The sequence below is a fragment of the Helicoverpa armigera genome, chromosome 30, assembly GCF_030705265.1.
Source record: "Helicoverpa armigera isolate CAAS_96S chromosome 30, ASM3070526v1, whole genome shotgun sequence".
Taxonomy (NCBI): Eukaryota; Metazoa; Arthropoda; class Insecta; order Lepidoptera; family Noctuidae; genus Helicoverpa; species Helicoverpa armigera.
In genome coordinates, this window is record NC_087149.1 from 362,355 (window position 1) to 383,402 (window position 21,048).

At 41.9% G+C, this 21,048-nt stretch overlaps 3 protein-coding genes across 3 annotated transcripts in view; 2 read left to right on the plus strand and 1 right to left on the minus strand.

Annotated features, from left to right (window-relative positions):
• LOC110383495 (U4/U6 small nuclear ribonucleoprotein Prp3) overlaps positions 1 to 21,048 on the plus strand; it is a 34,186-nt gene that overhangs the window by 1,869 nt on the left and 11,269 nt on the right. The window contains exons 3-9 of the mRNA XM_064043091.1: positions 459 to 608; positions 1,164 to 1,347; positions 2,654 to 2,737; positions 4,528 to 4,649; positions 5,345 to 5,530; positions 8,367 to 8,494; positions 10,090 to 10,301. Coding sequence (XP_063899161.1) covers positions 459 to 608; positions 1,164 to 1,347; positions 2,654 to 2,737; positions 4,528 to 4,649; positions 5,345 to 5,530; positions 8,367 to 8,494; positions 10,090 to 10,301 — 1,066 coding nt within the window. The remainder of the gene's footprint in view (positions 1 to 458; positions 609 to 1,163; positions 1,348 to 2,653; positions 2,738 to 4,527; positions 4,650 to 5,344; positions 5,531 to 8,366; positions 8,495 to 10,089; positions 10,302 to 21,048) is intronic.
• Positions 15,201 to 16,893, plus strand: LOC135119173 (putative nuclease HARBI1). The gene is made up of 2 exons (XM_064043093.1): positions 15,201 to 15,889; positions 15,993 to 16,893. The coding sequence occupies exons 1-2, from the start codon at positions 15,669 to 15,671 to the stop codon at positions 16,828 to 16,830; spliced, it is 1,059 nt and encodes a 352-aa protein (XP_063899163.1). The 5' UTR covers positions 15,201 to 15,668; the 3' UTR covers positions 16,831 to 16,893.
• LOC126054968 (uncharacterized) lies at positions 17,382 to 19,882 on the minus strand. Its single transcript, XM_064042785.1, has 5 exons — positions 18,211 to 19,882; positions 17,958 to 18,071; positions 17,663 to 17,725; positions 17,520 to 17,585; positions 17,382 to 17,440 (listed from the first exon to the last, which is right to left on the minus strand). Exons 1-5 carry the CDS (start codon positions 18,605 to 18,607, stop codon positions 17,382 to 17,384), a joined length of 699 nt encoding a protein of 232 aa, XP_063898855.1. The 5' UTR covers positions 18,608 to 19,882.

A 21,048-nucleotide genomic window follows, 5' to 3' on the forward strand; every position in this document is an offset into this window, starting at 1 on the left:
ACAATAAATATTTTGGGGGGCTCCCATGCAACAAACGTGATTTTTAGGTCATTTTCATTTTCATTGCGCGATTCCGACTCGTACTTGACCGGTTTTTGATACTTACCTAGGGCTGCCATCCGTCCGGGTTTCCCCAGATTTGTCCTCATTTGGAGGCGGTCCGGGGGCGGTCCGGACAGGGTTTCAAGAAGTGTCCGGGGAAAACCCGGTGTCTTTCATGTAAGGAAGCACCTCATTGAATTTAATTATATGTTAATAGTAAATGGATTACAAATTAGGTATTATTTTGTTTTACAAAAATGGTACTCGTTCGGGGAAAAAAAATGCGATTTACGCCAAATGTCCGGGTTTTTTTAATGTTTGTCCGGGTTTGGTGAAATTCCAGATGGCAGCACTATACTTACCCACTATGGATGTAACTGTCCGAAATAGAAATATTATTTTATTTTAATTTAAAGGAGGTGAAGCGTTCCCGTCATGATGATGAGAAGGAGTCTAAGGATGATAGGAAAGAAGAGAAGAAGAATGGAGTTGATGTGCCATCTGTGCTGCCCGAGGGGGAAACGGTGGGGTCTAAGATGGCTGTGCTGAGCGCTGATCGGATTAAGGTATGTTGGTACTAAGTGTATTAAGCTGAAGTAGCTTCTTAATAGGAGTTTTTTGTAAGCTGGCCCTTTTAAGTGTTACCAAAGGGTAAAATGTGACCCTATGACTATGACTCTGACTATGTCTATCTATCGCCAGGCTTTATCTCATGCACCTTGAGCAGTGTTGCCACTATAAAAAAATAAGTCAGCAATACTGAAGGATAGAATATAATAACCATTTAATTTACAGGGCTCGCATATAATAAACGCGATTTTTTGTCCATTTTGTAGATAACCAGCTTCTGTAAAGCTTTTTTTAGATAAAGCGGTTCTTAATTTATCACATTTTTCGAAACAAAATGGTTGACTTTATTTGTAGCGAAGTACATTATGGGCCACTAGATGCCTTTATACTATTCTGATATATAAGCTACATCACTGCCCAGTTGCATCAAAATCCATCCAGTTTCATTTCCTTTCACATACCTACAAACTTTCACGTTTATAATATTAGCAAGATATGTCTCAAAATTAGTTCTTTTCTAATCACCATTCACCACCATCCCCACTTTCCAGCTAATGATGGCCAACGCCCAAAAAGAGATCGAGGAACGCAAACGTGCCCTCCTAGCCATGAAAGGAGACAAGAGTGGCGTCAGCGCAGCAGCTGCAGCAGCCCAACAGTTGAAGGTCCAAGTGCAGCAGACCAGCTCCATTGCACCGCCCAGCGTCATCAAACCTGTGCTGTATTCTAAGCCTGGTAAGTGCCATATTGCCTTGATCTTGTGAAACCTTGGCCTAGTGGGTAAAGAACCAACTTCTAGGGTAAAAGAAGCTAGTAAGTCTGACTAGTTTAACCAAGGCGTATTGGGTTGCCCGTGTAACTGGGTTGAGGAGGTCAGATAGGCAGTCGCTCCTTGTGGCACACTGGTACTCAGCTGCATGCGGTTATACTGGAAGCCGACCCCAACATAGTTGGGAAACAGGCTCAGGAGATGATGAGGGCGAGGGTTCCAACTCCTGGCCATGAAAGGAGACAAGAGTGGAGTCAGCGCGGCCGCTGCAGCAGCCCAACAGTTGAAGGTTCAAGTGCAGCAGACCAGCTCCATTGCACCGCCCAGTGTCATCAAACCTGTGCTGTATTCTAAGCCTGGTAAGTCATCATCATCTACCAAGGCTGATCCCAACTATGTTGGTGTTGGCTTCCAGTCTAATCGCATGCAGCTGAGTACCAATGTGCCACATGGAGTGACTGACTGTCTGACCTCCTCAACCCAGTTACCCGGGCAAACCGGTAGCCCTTGGTTAGACTTACGTTAGACTTACTGGCTTCTGACTACACGTAAGGACTGCCAAAGATGTTCAAAAGACAGCCGGAACCTACAGTTTATCGTACCCTAACACAATATATTGCCTTATGTACTTCCCTTAAATTCTCCCCTTAACTTCTTACGAAGATCCCCTTATGTACTGCCATTATATAGGTTCTTATGACGATCCCCTAATGTACTTTCTTATGTAGATCCCCTTATGTACTCCCGTATGTACTACCCTCATGTACTCCCTTATGTACTACCCTTATACAGGGTTATTGGTAAAACACTAACAACCTTTCAGCACCAAATTACTAATATCATAAACTAAAACTTTTGTTCTAGGACTTTTAATAATTCTTAGATTTTAGAGTCATCAAATTTTCACACAAAAATTAAAATATTTCAATTGTACGCTCTAAAATTTACGAAGTCTATGCGAAGCAAAAGAAAGCGCTAGTTAGGTAATCAGTAGTACAAAAGACAGCGGAGGGGAGCGGCGCTCGGGTGACGGCGGGGAATGTAGATCCCTTTATATACTTTCTTATGAAGATCCTTTTATGTACTCCCTTATATACTAGGTACCCTTATGTCCTCTCTTATGTACTACCCTTAACATCCTCATCCTCCGAGCCTTTTCCCAACTATGTTGGGGTCGGCTTCCAGTCTAACCGGATGCAGCTGAGTACCAGTGTTTTTCAATGTATGTATGATGATGTAAAGGATCTAAGATGATGTATTTTGTGTCCTCAGTGGGGAACGCTCTGAGCCAAGAAGAGTTGGAGAAGCAGAGGAAGATTGCTGAACTGCAGGCCAGGATACAGAGGAAATTGGCTGGTAAGTCCGTTTGACTGTACCCTACAAAAACTCTTTTATTTAAAAAAATAAATAAAAAAACACGCTAGTCATGTATTGTCATCAGAACTCAGAGCGTGTGCAAAATTTCATCTTAATAGAAGACCGGGAAGTGGGTCAAATTAAGATTCCAAGATTTTCTTACATGATGATGTCCTCCTAGCCGATTATCGGCTACGGCGGCTGTTCTCATATAAGGAGATCAGCCAGCTGCGCAGGACATATTATAGTTTGTGCACATTAGCTTGTACTGCGGTGCACTCAGTATTCCTTCACTCTTATAGCGCGATGCGACGACAACCCGGCACCACCGGAGAGAGATCACAAGCACCACCGTTGTTTACGTGCTTTCCGATGCACGGGTGTATCAATCACCAACTTCAATTTTGTAAAATTTTCTGAAACCCACAAAGTTATTTCGCCCCAACCGGGCAATCGAACCCGAGACCTCGTGCTCGGCAGTTGCGCTTGCGACGGCTAGACAGTTCAATACTCAATTCTTTATTAGCATTCCATACGTTATATATAACAGGTGGTACATTTAGATCAGTGACAATATGGACCCTATAGGGCACAACTTAAAGAAGTAGCAGAGTTTTATAGTTATCGGCACGAATCTTGAGCTCTGACCTTCACCTGCGCAGAAGTAATTTATTGGGTCCCTTTTGTGGTATGAAGTGAGGCGCGGGGGCGGGCTAAAGCGGTGGTTGGCCCGCAGTGCATCGCGTCATAGCCGTCGCTCGGGATTGGTTCTTTGCTTATAAATCACTTCTGCGCAGATGTAGGTCAGAGCTCAAGATTCGTGCCGATAACTATACTGCTAGCTTATTAATAAATTATAATTTAAAAAAAAAACATATTAATTAGTGTAAATGGGTGTGTCGGTGTGAATGGGTGTGTGCGTGTGTGTGTGTTTGTGTTTTGACTTGTATGTGTGTACTTTTATATAGTTTTTATTTTATTTATTAAAGGATTTGTCTTCCATGTATTCTTTTACTGTTTAATAACATTTGGCGTTGAGGAATTGCTTTAATTTATTTTATAAATATTTTAGTTTTAGGTTCATTTTTTATGTTCTTTCAAGTGTAGCTAATATAAGGTGTTGATTTGCATTTGTGCCATAGTTCAGGAGGAGGACATACAATACGTAAATAATCGATTGGAATTACAGTAGATAGGAAATAACTAATATGCACTGCTTTCTTGTCATTGTAATGTCGTGGTATTTCCGAAGTAATCCAATTTTATGAATGAAATTTATGAGTGATCGTTGCGTATGCTTTGTGTTTGCGTTTGTGTGAGGGTGCAGCACGGTTTTAACACCAGTAAAATACGCGCCAAGTTTAAATACGGCTAGACGACATTTACGGAATTCCGAAAAAAAAATTACGTACCAGTTTTTGACGTGACAACGTCTTATAAATTGGTTTGCCGGGTGACACTTTAAGAAACTGCGTTACGCTCCGCTCACGTTATGCGCTCACAATGAGAGCGAGTGAGAGGCACGCGTCGCTTCCACTCGGGCATGGTTAGCCCGCCTAAGAGCGAGAGAGAGACATAAAAAGTGAAAGGCACGCGTCCCTTCCACTCGAGCACAGTTAGCCCGCCTAAGAGCGAGAGAGATTCAAAGTCGTTGTCACGTAAAACTTTCGCCCGTATACCGACTTTACAGGCAACCAATTTTTTTATTGATTTACGTCGAGAATCATTAGCTTTACCTCCTTGAATATGGCACGGATGCAGCTTGTATAAGCTTGTTGAAATAACTGAAGGTGGAGCTTTAACGAGCACGGCGGGCAGTGGTCCCGCGCCCCTCATCCTGGACCGAGAAGGTCGGACCGTGGATACCAGCGGCAAGCGAGTGCAGCTCACTCATGTTGCTCCTACTTTGAAGGTTAGTGAGATTTTATGTTAATTTTGTGTTTTGCAATTACATATTTTTTATGATATAAATTGTGGTAACATTGAGGTTATAAGTTGATAGTTACAATATTTGATAAAAAAGATATTCTCTTCTTTTTAGAGCGTTTGAGTAAAAACTTTTTTTTTGCTTTCATTTGATATCCATATTGTAGAAGTGCATTAAAAATGACTACTCAGCCATCTTGGATGGTCCGCCATGTTGGATTCAGAATAACGCCAAATTATTTTTCAAGCTTTACATACGTACATACATACATTGCAAGTTAAATAATACTTTTTAACAAACATAAGCACATTTTCACGAATAAGGATTTGTCAAAGAATTCGAACACCTCGTTAGTTTTAGTTTTGATCTCGCTTATTGTAGGTACGATCAATCTGTTGATCACGTGTCCTATAGTGAGTTTAACATTCTACATTAGTGGCGTGAATTCACGCCGAGAATTTGCACCCGTCGTACTTTCCACATTCGTGTGACCCTGACGTGAAAGGACCACATATTGCTACAGCCAACAAAATCACTGCAGCAGTATCTTCAACATCCATTTGCAGAGTTACAAGAATGATTGAAAGCATCCCGTGAATGTGGAGGGCACGATTTGATTTTCGGCGAGAATCGGCGCTAATGTGGAGCACTTAATGGAACTTCTTCTTTCCACCTTCCAGGCGAACATCCGCGCCCTCCGCCGCGAGGAGTTCCGAGCACAGCTCTCCGACACCGGCGCCCCCGACGCCGCCGCGCGCTGGCACGACGCGCGCGTGCCGCTGCGCCCCCACGCGCGCATCCGCCGCCCCCTGCGCTTCCACGAGCCCGGCCGCTTCGTGCAGCTCGCGGAGCGGCTCAGGATGAAGGTGAGCCCCCCCCCACGCCCGCCCCCTGCGCTTCCACGAGCCCGGCCGCTTCGTGCAGCTCGCGGAGCGGCTCAGGATGAAGGTGAGCCCCCACGCCCGCCCCCTGCGCTTCCACGAGCCCGGCCGCTTCGTGCAGCTCGCGGAGCGGCTCAGGATGAAGGTGAGCCCCCCCCCACGCCCGCCCCCTGCGCTTCCACGAGCCCGGCCGCTTCGTGCAGCTCGCGGAGCGGCTCAGGATGAAGGTGAGCCCCCACGCCCGCCCCTGCGCTTCCACGAGCCCGGCCGCGAGTGCAGCTCGCGGAGCGGCTCAGGATGAAGGTGAGCCCCCACGCCCGCCCCTGCGCTTCCACGAGCCCGGCCGCTTCGTGCAGCTCGCGGAGCGGCTCAGGATGAAGGTGAGCCCCCACGCCCGCCCCTGCGCTTCCACGAGCCCGGCCGCTTCGTGCAGCTCGCGGAGCGGCTCAGGATGAAGGTGAGCCCCCACGCCCGCCCCTGCGCTTCCACGAGCCCGGCCGCGAGTGCAGCTCGCGGAGCGGCTCAGGATGAAGGTGAGCCCCCACGCCCGCCCCTGCGCTTCCACGAGCCCGGCCGCGAGTGCAGCTCGCGGAGCGGCTCAGGATGAAGGTGAGCCCCCCACGCCCGCCCCTGCGCTTCCACGAGCCCGGCCGCTTCGTGCAGCTCGCGGAGCGGCTCAGGATGAAGGTGAGCCCCCCCGCCCCCCCTGCGCTTCCACGAGCCCGGCCGCTTCGTGCAGCTCGCGGAGCGGCTCAGGATGAAGGTGAGCCCCCACGCCCGCCCCTGCGCTTCCACGAGCCCGGCCGCTTCGTGCAGCTCGCGGAGCGGCTCAGGATGAAGGTGAGCCCCCCACGCCCGCCCCTGCGCTTCCACGAGCCCGGCCGCGAGTGCAGCTCGCGGAGCGGCTCAGGATGAAGGTGAGCCCCCCACGCCCGCCCCTGCGCTTCCACGAGCCCGGCCGCTTCGTGCAGCTCGCGGAGCGGCTCAGGATGAAGGTGAGCCCCCCACGCCCGCCCCCTGCGCTTCCACGAGCCCGGCCGCGAGTGCAGCTGCGGAGCGGCTCAGGATGAAGGTGAGCCCCCCACGCCCGCCCCTGCGCTTCCACGAGCCCGGCCGCTTGTGCAGCGCGGAGCGGCTCAGGATGAAGGTGAGCCCCCCACGCCCGCCCCTGCGCTTCCACGAGCCCGGCCGCGAGTGCAGCTCGCGGAGCGGCTCAGGATGAAGGTGAGCCCCCCACGCCCGCCCCTGCGCTTCCACGAGCCCGGCCGCTTCGTGCAGCTCGCGGAGCGGCTCAGGATGAAGGTGAGCCCCCCACGCCCGCCCCTGCGCTTCCACGAGCCCGGCCGCGAGTGCAGCTCGCGGAGCGGCTCAGGATGAAGGTGAGCCCCCCACGCCCGCCCCTGCGCTTCCACGAGCCCGGCCGCGAGTGCAGCTCGCGGAGCGGCTCAGGATGAAGGTGAGCCCCCCACGCCCGCCCCTGCGCTTCCACGAGCCCGGCCGCGAGTGCAGCTGCGGAGCGGCTCAGGATGAAGGTGAGCCCCCACGCCCGCCCCTGCGCTTCCACGAGCCCGGCCGCTTCGTGCAGCTCGCGGAGCGGCTCAGGATGAAGGTGAGCCCCCACGCCCGCCCCTGCGCTTCCACGAGCCCGGCCGCGAGTGCAGCTGCGGAGCGGCTCAGGATGAAGGTGAGCCCCCCACGCCCGCCCCTGCGCTTCCACGAGCCCGGCCGCTTCGTGCAGCTCGCGGAGCGGCTCAGGATGAAGGTGAGCCCCCCACGCCCGCCCCTGCGCTTCCACGAGCCCGGCCGCGAGTGCAGCTCGCGGAGCGGCTCAGGATGAAGGTGAGCCCCCCACGCCCGCCCCTGCGCTTCCACGAGCCCGGCTGCTTCGTGCAGCTCGCGGAGCGGCTCAGGATGAAGGTGAGCCCCCACGCCCGCCCCTGCGCTTCCACGAGCCCGGCCGCTTGTGCAGCTCGCGGAGCGGCTCAGGATGAAGGTGAGCCCCCACGCCCGCCCCTGCGCTTCCACGAGCCCGGCCGCTTCGTGCAGCTCGCGGAGCGGCTCAGGATGAAGGTGAGCCCCCCCCCACGCCCGCCCCTGCGCTTCCACGAGCCCGGCCGCTTCGTGCAGCTCGCGGAGCGGCTCAGGATGAAGGTGAGCCCCCCACGCCCGCCCCTGCGCTTCCACGAGCCCGGCCGCGAGTGCAGCTCGCGGAGCGGCTCAGGATGAAGGTGAGCCCCCCCCCACGCCCGCCACGGCCTGGGGAAGTGGGGGCAAGCAGGGGAATTGGGGGAGTTTGGTTAATTTAGTCCTTTTTGGGGGAGGTGACGACTTTTTGGGGGAATATATGGAGTTTGGGGGAGTTGGAGGCTTTTAAGAGGAAATGAGGACTTGAGGAACTTGGAGGCGTTTGATGGGGTAAAATAGGGATAAGGATGAGTATTAACTGTCAAACGGCGTCCTCCTGATAAAGTTGACGACGTTTTCTACGATTTTCCGAAATAAAACTACATGTATAATGGTAAGTAAAATAGTGGGAATTTAGTGCAATAAGGGATTTTTGGGGGAGTCGTATATTTTAAATTAATGGGGAGAGATTTGAAAATTTGGGGGAGTTATGAGGGTATTTATACATGTAGAGTCCCTCTTGATGATAGTATATTAATTTGGGGTATTGAATTTTGGGGGGAATTCTGAAGTTTAGATTGCTGACTATAAAGTTATATAATATTTCTCCTGAATAATCTTGGCCACGGCGACCACAACCTATTACAGTTTAAACATATCCCAATAAACCATTAAAATACCACCTATAATGTTTCAGGCACAACTGGAGAAGCTACAAAACGAGATATCTCAAATAGCCCGTAAGACGGGCATCTCGTCGGCAACTAAACTCGCTCTTCTCGCAGCCGACACACCAGACTCTGATAGAGTGCCTGATATTGAGTGGTAAGTCTTAGTGAAAAGTCTGAGTCGTGGGTGAAAGGCTAAAGACTGACCTCTTTACTTATAAAAATCTCTAATCACCTTCTAAGCAACATTTTAACTAATCACTACTTAATGTCTAATGTCTTAAGTAGTGATTAAATATTATATAAGACATGCTTAAGCAACGTTTAAGTAAGAATTTTCTTAAACCGCCCTTAAGTATTATTTATTATTTAATTTTCGTTTATAAGTAAGGCTGTGAGTTGTGAGGGAAAGGCTAAAGTCCGAGTCGTGAGTGAAAGGCTAAAGACTGAGTTGTGCGTGAAAGGTTAGAGTCTGAGTTGTGAGGGAAAGGCTAAAGTCCGAGTCGTGAGTGAAAGGCTAAAGACTGAGTTGTGCGTGAAAGGTTAGAGTCTGAGTTGTGAGTGAAAGGCTTAAGACTGAGTCGTGAGTGAAAGGCTAAAGACTGAGTTGTGCGTGAAAGGTTAGAGTCTGAGTTGTGAGTGAAAGGCTTAAGACTGAGTCGTGAGTGAAAGGCTAAAGACTGAGTTGTGCGTGAAAGGTTAGAGTCTGAGTTGTGAGTGAAAGGCTTAAGACTGAGTCGTGAGTGAAAGGCTAAAGACTGAGTTGTGCGTGAAAGGTTAGAGTCTGAGTTGTGAGTGAAAGGCTTAAGACTGAGTCGTGAGTGAAAGGCTAAAGACTGAGTTGTGCGTGAAAGGTTAGAGTCTGAGTTGTGAGTGAAAGGCTTAAGACTGAGTCGTGAGTGAAAGGCTAAAGACTGAGTTGTGCGTGAAAGGTTAGAGTCTGAGTTGTGAGTGAAAGGCTTAAGACTGAGTCGTGAGTGAAAGGCTAAAGACTGAGTTGTGCGTGAAAGGTTAGAGTCTGAGTTGTGAGTGAAAGGCTTAAGACTGAGTCGTGAGTGAAAGGCTAAAGACTGAGTTGTGCGTGAAAGGTTAGAGTCTGAGTTGTGAGTGAAAGGCTTAAGACTGAGTCGTGAGTGAAAGGCTAAAGACTGAGTTGTGCGTGAAAGGTTAGAGTCTGAGTTGTGAGTGAAAGGCTTAAGACTGAGTCGTGAGTGAAAGGCTAAAGACTGAGTTGTGCGTGAAAGGTTAGAGTCTGAGTTGTGAGTGAAAGGCTTAAGACTGAGTCGTGAGTGAAAGGCTAAAGACTGAGTTGTGCGTGAAAGGTTAGAGTCTGAGTTGTGAGTGAAAGGCTTAAGACTGAGTCGTGAGTGAAAGGCTAAAGACTGAATTGAGAGTCAAAGGCTAAAATCTAAGTAGTTTTTATTTATTTAATATAGTCATAATGTCATGTGCAAATAGAGGTCATCAATCGGGTAGATGATAAATACCTATAAGTAAGTTAATGAATAAATGACTTTATTCGTGTAAAAGTACGTTTTGAATGCCTCAATTCATTTCGTTTATGTTTTTATGTACTTCTATGCTTAGTCATCCATTAATTATATTATTTATAGAAAACATTACCATTGTTGAGTAAAAAAATTGATATTTTGACTCGATGTATCTTCAAATAAAATTACATCAAAATTGGCTCAAATTTTACCAAAAAAATCACCTTTACCCATATTAAAATCTACAACAAACCCATTCCAGGTGGGACAGCGTGATCCTAATGACGCCCGAAGAACGCGAACACAAACGTCAGACGTCAGACGCCACGTCAGAACAGTCTGACACGTCAGACGCGCGGACTCACTCGCAGAGAGTGGACGCCTGTCATGTGGGGGAGGATAATATAGTGGATAATTTGAATGAAGCCGCTATTACTAATTTGGTTGAACATCCACAGCAGTTGAGGCCTCCGAGTAAGTGTTTTGAATATATTTTACTAGATTTTATAGTTTTATCATTTTAAGAAAGAAAAAGTAGCGGAAATATAAAAAAATATATATAAAAAACTAGCTGTTTCTAGCAGTTTTTTCTGAAGGACATGGTTAAAAGGAGGCTATATTTTTATTTTGCGTGAAACAGGGTCAAGAATCTAGAAATTTACCCATACATACAAACTTTCACCTTTATTTCGATATTGCCAAATTTTATAAAAAAAAACATTAGCTGTTTACCGCGGATTCGCCCGCCTCCCGTGGGAACTACTGCCCGTACTGGGATAAAATATAGCCTATGTTACTCGGGAAGAGTGTAGCTTTCCAACAGTGAAAGCATTTTTCAAATCGTTTCAGTTGTTCCTTGTACTAGCGTGTCGAACAAACAAACTTCAGTTTTAAGCTACACTCTTCCCGAGTAACATAGGCTATATTTTATCCCGGTACGGGCAGTAGTTCCCACGGGACGCGGCTGAAACCGCTGGCAGAAGGTAGTCTAGACTTATAATCTAGGTTCAGAGTACTAAAATACTCTTGTACCTGGTCAAAAATTCGGATTAGTGATCGCAGTGTAATTTGATATTTTCTTTTAACTGAAAAAGTTAAATTTTACGTGACTACTATTCTGTAACGAAACCATAGCGCGAGGTAACTTGATCCTAACGCCATCTATCGAGCTGTGGGACAACTTTGCGGTTCTATTTTTTGGTATTTTTTAAGTTATTTTTTCGAAAATGTGATACCTAAGTTTTATTTTAGTGTTAACGTATTTTTTGAGGTCAAAAAATGTGACATTTCGATGATTTTTGAAAGGTTAAATTGAACGAAAACAAAATCTTAATCATTGAATCAAATTAGGTTGAAATTCTGCACTTTTCGAACGTCAAATAAAAAGACAAAGACAGCCCCCAAAACGCCCGCCCTACACCACGTCCTATGTGTTGTTGCCGGGAAGAAGAAGTGGCGCAACAAACTCCCCAGCAACACATGTCTGTCTGTACGTTAGAAGAACCATTATTTATGCAATGTAATATTCTATATATACAAATATTATTTCAATTAATTATAATTAAATCACCTATATATTAATACGCAGGTATATAAGTCGTTTTTCTCCTAAAACGGTTTTAATTTTAGCTTTTCAATATTTCTTTCTCACTCATTTTTTAACGTAATCAGACATACACTGGACATATTATGCGAAGAAATAAATATGAGGTTATGTTCAAACCAAACTGACTGTCAGCCGCCGAATGTGAGCGAAAGCGAACTTTGCGCAGTTTATTGTATTTCCATACAATATTCACTGTTTCATTCACACCAAATCGACGATATGTAATGCGTGCTGACATTCGGTTTGAAAACAGCTTTAATCTTCTGAAATGAGAACCCCCTTTACGGAAAGTCGGATAATTTCAGTAAGTATGGAATTTATAATTTAGCAGATTTTCAAGTATTTCTAGATTTACCGGCACTTTCGTACCGTGCAAATCTCGTCAAAAATATGGATAAAACGACTACCGTCTGACCTTTATTATCCAGTTACGCGTGTTCCGGCCGCGGCGCCGAACCTAACCTCGCGCGCGGAACCAAACCATAGCGCGAGCTAACTCGACCACAGCGACATCTATCGAGCCATCAGACAACTCCGCACCGGCGGATTTACCGCCCGCTGGTGGCGCCGCGGGGAACTAAAACTTTGTATGGACGGATTGTAGTACATTTATAATTTATAAACATAGACTATATTTTATCCCGGTACGGGGGCAGCAGTTCCCACGGGACGCGGGTGAAACCGCAGGAAAACGGCTAGTACGTAATAAAATAAATAGTAGGTATGTAATAAAATAACATAAATTATGAATGATGTTTCAAATTCGACCCACTATATGTACAGGACATCAAATAATCCACAAAAATCTATGGAATTCAAGAAAAACACAGATAAATTGCTAAAATGCATAATTTGTTATTTATTTACACTGTTTTTAGCTTTAAACATGGCCTTTTGCCAATTTATATACTCTGTGACAAAAAAATATCTAAGAAAAATAAACATGTCAAATATAATTAACATTTATTTTTTGTAATTAAAATAACATTTAAATAATGATTAAAAGAAAAAAAACTCATTTTATTAAATATACAATACTAAAAATATATCTAAGACTATAGAAAGTCGAACTAAAAAAGCTTTACTTATAAACATCATTTCATACTATAATTAAATAACAAACCAAATAAATAAATACTAACAAAACACTTGAAAATTATTCTATAATACCCAAAAAGTTACCTACAAATCGCCCATACAAAGTTTTAGTTCCTCAAAACGCCACCAGTTAGCGGTAAATCCGCTGTGTCAGAGTTGTCTGATGGCTCGATAGATGTCGCTGTGGTCGAGTTAGCTCGCGCTATGGTTTGGTTCCGCGCGCGAGGTTAGGTTCGGCGCCGCGGCCGGAACACGCGTAACTGGATAATAAAGGTCAGACGGTAGTCGTTTTATCCATATTTTTGACGAGATTTGCACGGTGCGATAGCGCCGGTAGATCTAGTATATACTTGAAAATTAATATTCCTAAAGAATATTATTCAGCCCGTTTCCATTATTTTCTACTGAAAGAAAATAATGTCTATTACGGACTAGCTATGTCCCACGGTTTCACCCGCGTCTCGTCCAAGCTACTGCTGGTACCGGGATAAAATATAGCCTATGTTACTCGGAAAGAGTGTAGCTTTCCAGCAATGAAAGAATTTTTCAAAACGGTTCTGTAGTTTCGGAGCCTGTATTTTATAGTTAAAAACCTCATTATAATATTAGTATGGTTGAAGGAAGTAAATAAAACGAGGAATATCACAAAATTGATTAATTTATTTACAATAATATTTTAGTAATTATTCTCTTAATTATAGTTCGGCCGCTCAGAGAATGCGTTTCTGACACATCGCGATTGAACTGACGACGTAACTTTGTAATGGCGTTGCAGTACGATAAAAATATTTTTGCTGGTTGTTTATCGTTTTAACAATTGATGAGCATTAAAACAACATTATTATATCAATAATAATCAATGAATGTTGTAATTTTGTGCCAAATTGAGTGTCAAATAACTTGGTAAACAATATTTTTCTAAATCTATACTGCGCTATTACAAGGTTATGTCAGCGCTTTATATTTGTAGTGCTGTGCTAAAAATAACAGGCAAGTATCGTAATCTGTTCTGGTTGATGGTTCTTATACAGTTATACTTATAATATAAAATAATACGTTTTGTTTTTCTTTTTAAGAATTTGAAAATAATGGACTATAGGATAACTTTTATGAAATATAAAAATAAAACTATGATCAAACTGAACGCGCGAAAGAAAGTAGCATTTTTATATTTAGGTTGAAAATGGTAACCCCAAATGGCATCACGGGCCGTGATTTTGTGACGCTAAATAGTCGTTTGTTGTCGTTTCGTGCGCTAAGACTAAGTGCCCTGCCTCATTAGGACGCCAATGGCGACGTCGCCGGCTACGTATCATAGCAGTTAGTATTGAAATGTATGGAACCTAACTCACTTGGCGACGGTTTGGCAACGTCGCCAAATTGGAGGCGTGGCCACGAGCTACAGTTCCCTATGTGGCTTCTGGTAACCGTGGCAACTTGGCGACGTGGCCACAGTAGCCTCTATAATGTACACGGTAAAGCGCACCTCCCTCACACAGTCGCCAATGTGGTCGCCAGTCAGCTTGCAATTTCTTGAGCGACGACGTAAACAATTGACTGTCGAGACGCCATGGCCACTCGACTTGGCGACATTTGGATGCCAGAAGTAGCCAGACCTGTGCCGCTGGCGACGTCGCCATGGCGTCCCAGTGAGGTAGAGCTCTAAAAACCTGATTTTGGAAGATTTTGACCGAGATATCAGGATTGATTCTGTTATTGATAATACCTAATATAATTATACACGTAGGCGAAGATGATGATGAAGACACCACCTCCTCAAGCGAATCGGAGTCTGATTAATATTCTGTACGCACATTCAATTAAATGTACCTACTTACTTTATTGCATAGAAATACAGATTGTAACTTTGTAACAAAGAATAAATAAAACGATTTTATTATATGAATATTACCTTTTTTTGGTTTCCACTTAAATAACTAAAATATAAATTTTAAATGATCCCGCCAATTTCGACAACGAAAATAATCTTAAAATAATGCGGCGGTTTATTTTGGGGGAACGGTAACGAACTCAGTGTTATGTTGTGCCCATCACTAGTCGTGACTAACTGATAGGTGTCAGGAACGCATTCTCTGAACGGCCGAACTATAATATCTTACATATTTTACCTTAACAATTAGTTGGTTCAATTATTATACTAGTTCACATGAATAACAAAAAACAGGAAAACATGTTATTTAGTTTTAGATAATAATGTTACACAGGTGGAACACATAGTAATTATTAGCCGCTAGACGTTTGCCCGCGGTTTCACCCGCATCCCGTGAAAACTACTGCCCGTACTGGGATAAAATATAGCCTATGTTACTCGGGAACAGTGTAGCTTTACAACGGTGAAATATTTTTTTAGATCGGTTCTTTTTTTTTGAGCCTTTAGGTTATAAACAGACAAACAAAAAAAATATTCCTCTTTATTATCTATACTTAATAAACTTAAAAAATATTATAAAGAGAAAAAAAAAATGTTTGTTTGGTTTGTTGCAATGGATAAACTCAAAAACTACTGAACCGGTTTGAAAAATTCTTTCACTGTTGTAAAGCTACACTCTTCCCGTGTAACATAGGCTATATTTTATCCCGGTACGGGCAGTAGTTCCCACGGGACGCGGGTGAAACCGAGATAGCGGCTATATTACTATAAGATTTATTCTTCTTCATCTTCACTTATACAAAATCGCCCAAATCTTTTCATGAACGCTGGACAAGGTATATTACATATAACACAAGAAGTAACAATCTTTTCCGTTGTTGTTACTGTTGAATTAGTAACAGAACTGTTACCAACAGTGTTGTTGAAACTGTTGGTAACATATGTATTTGGTAATGTTGGTATATTTATTCCACTGTTTTGTGTTGTATTAAGGGCCGATTTTTCAATGGTCAGATAAAGGGAAAGATAAGGTTTATTCCACAGTTAGCGAGAATCTCAATTTTTCAATTGACAGATAGGCCCTAACGGTCAGGTAAACTCTCTATCCAGCCGATAAATTTATCTGGCCCTTTACGGGCCAGGTAGCGCGCTAACGGTCAGATAACTCAGATATTTTGTCATTTCTGCAATCACGCGTTCGTTTTGTAGGTTATACTTGTGTTCTTGCTTCCTAAATTATAAAATAATGGATATTTTTGATTCTATCGACGACGAAACAATCGAGGAAGATGATATAGTGCTAAATTATTTAGAGTCAGAGAGAAGAGAAAGAGTTATTAGAGAGAGACCTGATAATATGTCTCTATGGGATGATAAGAAATTTCATAGGAGATTTCGTCTCGAAAAAAGTACTGTGCAATTTTTATTAACCCTCATTGAAAGTAAAATCGCCAACGTAACAAACAGGTAAGAATTATTTTCTATATAAATAATAAAAACGAGATTTTTGTATATTGACTACGATCTAGGTAACATTGAAAGATACCTATATATTATTTTTATTTTTCAGAAACAATTCTGTTCCAGCTTTACAACAATTACTTCTGACTTTGCGGTTCTATGCGTGTGGTAGTTTCTACATTACGATAGGTGATTTTGCTGGAATACACAACTCAACTGCGAGCAAAATTATAAGAAAAGTTACTGAAGCAATTGCCTCTCTTCGCCAGGAATTTGTTACATTGCCAGCTAACAGAGAAGAAATATTATTAGTACAGGAAGGATTTTTTAATATTGCCCGATTTCCGAGGGTTATAGCGGCATTGGATTGTACTCACATCAAGATAATTTCACCAGGTGGCAATACTGCAGAAGACTACAGAAATCGAAAAGGTTTCTTCTCATTGAATGTGCAAGCTATGTGTACTAGCGACTTAAAATTTGAAGATATAGTAACACGATGGCCAGGTTCAACACATGACAGTTTGATATTCTCAAACTCTGCAGCAAAGTTTCAGTTTGATACTAATAGATTTCAGAATGGACTGGTCCTAGGTGACAGTGGTTATTTCTTAAATCATTATTTACTAACTCCGTTAAGTGATCCTCGAACAGAAGCCGAAAGACTATATAATGAGTCTCATATTCGTACTCGAAATGTAATTGAGAGATGTTTCGGGGTTTGGAAAAGGAGATTTCCTGTGTTAAGTATAGGAATGCGGTGCCGAATCCCTCTCGCTCAAGACATTATTGTAGCAACAGCAATTTTACATAATCTTGCAAGAATTAGAAATGAAAGGAACCACCTGTGGATCCTGAAGTCCACATACCACAACAACCACAATTTGAAACTCTCATTGCTGACCAGCCAGGACACCAACACAATAGTACAAGGGACTCTATGTTAGAATATTTTGAAAGTCTAATCAACTAGTAATGATATATTAATAAACACAATTTTATAACTACAATGTGTTCTTTTATTATACCTCCACTTTACAGTAATCATATTGTTATAATCAAATAATTTGTGGTGAGGTATTCACTGCTTTTGAATAGGATTATTAGAATTTAACAGTCTGGGTTTGTAGTGATAAAAATTAATTTATTGGAACTAAACACACACATTACAATAAAAATGGTCAAAGACTAAAGAGATCCTTGTTTTGTTGAATAGGTAAATGAAAAAAAAAACATTTTATAAATCTTTATTTATTATTTCTAAAGGACTTGTTCCATAATTTACACCAGTACGGAGCTTACTTAATAGTACTTCATGCATTTCCTGCTTCCTTCTTTCATCATTATGCAGGTTCTGCATTTTTAATAAGTGTGCCTGTTTGACAAACTCATGCTCTTTTATGGCAATTTCCTTCTGAGCTTCACTAGCTCTAAGCGAGATTCAGTTAAATGGTCCAGTTTTGCAGTCACTCCAACTTTAGTAATTTTTGATTACTTTTCAAGTATGGACTAATCTTAGTTTTAAAGCCTTTGGCTTCCATGAAGACCACTTATTCTCTGAAAATAATGATAAGTTTTAATTAATGTTATTTTATACAATGTAAATAAATGAACTGGAAAATTGATAAAGACATACCTTTTTCAGTTTGATCCACTTCCATATCCTGTATCTCTATAGATTGAAAGTCATCAAAGGCCTTGTCTGAAAACAAATTAATTTACTATTATATTTTATTACACTATTATACTATGTACTTTTTTTTCAATAAATTAAAATACCATTTCCAATTTCACTGTTAACTTTCTCCTTTAAATCCTGTTGCGGGCAAAACTCTTCTTGATCTAAAACAAAAAAATATATTCAGGTCCTTGTTTTTCATTTTACATTAAATAAATATATATAGGTTGAACATTCTGTAAAAAAATCAGTGGCCATCATGTGATCATAAATCTATCAAGGATATGAGTAAAAATCAAACATTTATTCTTTTCCATTCTGCAGCCAGAGATTAATTACAGCACATGTTTAGTTATTTTCTAAAGTTATTTATTATTATTGAATTAGATATTTTACCTAAAGTACACGGAATATCGTCATCACATGGTACAATTACTAAATTATTTTCTAATGATTGCAGTGGCAACGATAGCGGGTCAACTTTAGCAGTCTCTTCCAGTTCTAAAGGTTCTGAAAAACAACAATACACAAACTGCTTAGAAAGATGCTAAAGATAAATGTAGTGCGTTATTACTTTTGTTTTCATAAACACTATATCAATTCCCATGGTAACATCAACAAAAATATTTTAAAATATTTGACTTCATACCTGGAATTTTGTCGCTGTCATTTCGAGCATCCAGCCCATTGATATTCGAACATATCGCGATAACCCTCTCCTGTATATCTGTAACCTCTGGGGCTGAAGAGGGCCCGCCACCAGTTTTGTACAGCTCTTGCCGATGTTTGGCCAATGTTTTTTTGGTTTCCTTTTTTATGCCTTCATATTTAAGCTTCAGGCTCTTGGTACTCCTCGCTGTAAATCCCGTAGCCGCATTAAATAATGAACTGATTTTTATCCACGCTGCTTCCTTTTCTTTATTGGTTACGGCGTCTGTCTGCTTATTTTCAATTATAGTACGGTGTTTTGCCACCAATTCAGTCAATAATCTTATTTCGCTTTTGTTAAAATTCGTGGAACGTTCACGTTTTACGATATTTTCCATGATTACACACAACACACAAAAAGCAAACAATAAATTCGAACGGAAAATAAATATTAACACGAAGACGAGTCGTCAAAGTTTAAGGTTATGTTATGATTCCCTCTAAAATGTGACAACCGCTGTCATTAAGTTGAAAATTGTTTGTCTCTTTCTTAGATCTGTAAATGTTCATAAGCGCGTCTCGCTCACACAGATGTAGTGTGAAGCTAGTCACAAAAAAAGGTCAGGTAGTAAACTGACTGGTAACTATGCTTTGAAAAATTGAAACTCTTTATTGGTTCGTTAAAGAATCAGATAAAGTTATTGATCAGTTAGCTACTTGACGTTTTATCTGGCTCTTGAAAAATCAGCCCTAAATGGTATATAGTTAACTGAGTTGTTGTTTGGTCCGTACGGTGTTGGTATGTTGTTGAAATTGTTGTAGGTAGGTTGAAATCTGTTGTTATTGTTGTTGATAACAACACTAGGTGTTGATGTGGTCGGAAATGGTGCTAATTGAGTTTCCCAGGGACGATTATAAGACCTAGGCGTGTTGTTAGGAGTATACGGTAAAGGCACGTTATATCCAGCTACAATTCTGTTATAACCGGGTGTAGTAGAACTATATCCGTAGAACCCGGCGAAGTTATTTCCGTTAGGATTTTGATAGTTGTAGAACTGTGGCGTGTTTGCATGATTCTGATTATATCCGGGTGTTGTGTTCGGTCCGTAACCCGGCGGATATCCGTATGGATAAGAACGGATATACGGTCGTATATTTCTGTTGTTTACTGGTATATTTTTGGTGTTGTTACGTCTAGTGTTGTTGAACGGTATATTATAATTTGGATTGAATATATTGTATCTGAGATTACTAGATCCGTTATACGTATTCCTAGGTTCATTATAATTAGTCCTAGGTTCGTTATAATTGTTCCTAGGTTCATTATAGTTATTTCTAGGTTCATTATATCCTTGATTTTCATAGTTTCCCGTGTTAATTAAATTATTATTGCCATTATAATACTTATTGTTAATCTTTGTTTTCTTGTAGTAAGCATACCTTTTTTCTCTGGTTATTCCAATATTTTGTATAGTATGTTGGTTGAATAATTCTTGTGTAGTTCCGGGTATACTTCTCCTTACCCGGATATCGAAGTTCGGGTCCTGATTTTGAATGCCATAGTTCTTTTGTTGAGCTAGTAGGTTGATTAGACCGACTACGAAATATATTGGGAACATCATTTTTGACAGTTAAAAAAGATTTTGACGAGTTGAGACCTTCCTCCTTTTTTTGTAGTTGATTTAAAAATTAAATGTATGCAGTGATGTCAAAAAAATGTTTTTGAACGTCTGATGTTAGAACCAATTTCAAAATATACGTATTAAAATGTCCTTATCGGGATTTTTTTTCACTTATTTTCTATATTTTAGCATGTAGATTTCACGAAAGAATTGTTATTGTTTTATTTTTAAATGATTTTTACTAAATCACAATAGTTTTAAACACCTTTTGTTACACCACTTCTCTTTGGTTAATTTATCACTATTTCAAATCACTGTAGATTTTTAAAGTTAAGTTCATTCACCTTTGCACAGTAAGTTTCTTAAATAACCAAATATGGTTTATTTCTTATATATTTCGTATATACTTTCTTCACAATCACATTATCTTAAAATTCACATATCACCATCATCTCCCGAGCCTTTTCCCAACTATGTTGGTGTCGGCTTCCAGTCTAACCGCATGCAGCTGAGTACCAGTGTGCCACAAGGAGCGACTTAAAATTCACACATTAATATACTAATTAAATCGTTTTTAGAACACTTGTATATTGTCACTTTTTACATAACCATGTATGTTTTTTAAATTGTCTAATAGTTTAAATTGGTAGTTTTTGTATTCACAATTCTACCAATATTTGGTAGTATTATTTATCAATGACAGAGGTTGTGTGCTCGCTAACAAATATACTATACTGAATCTATGTACTATATATATGTTCATATATATCTATACGAATATAATAAACAGGAAACATATGTCTGTTTGTTCCATAAAAGCTCCGACACAACAGAACCGATTAAAAAGAATATTTCACTGTTGGAAAACTACACTCTTCCCGAGGAACATAGGCTATATTTTATCCCGGTACGGACAGTAGTTCCCACGGGACGCGAGTGAAACCGCGGGCGAACAGCTAATGTGTCTATAAATACAAATTGTTAGTACATTTTATCTGAAACAATAGTTCTAGTTAATTAAGATGAGTAATTTAGAGTTATCAATTAACTGAATTCTTACGTCATTGTTTTTAATTAATTCCTAGTATATGTGTTTATTATTATTGTATGTATTCAAGGTTATTAATTTAAGACGATATCAGTAAGCCTTCTTTTGGGAAACCAGAATTATCAAGAGAAACATAAAATCCCAATTTTATTTTTGCAGCATGTTTTCT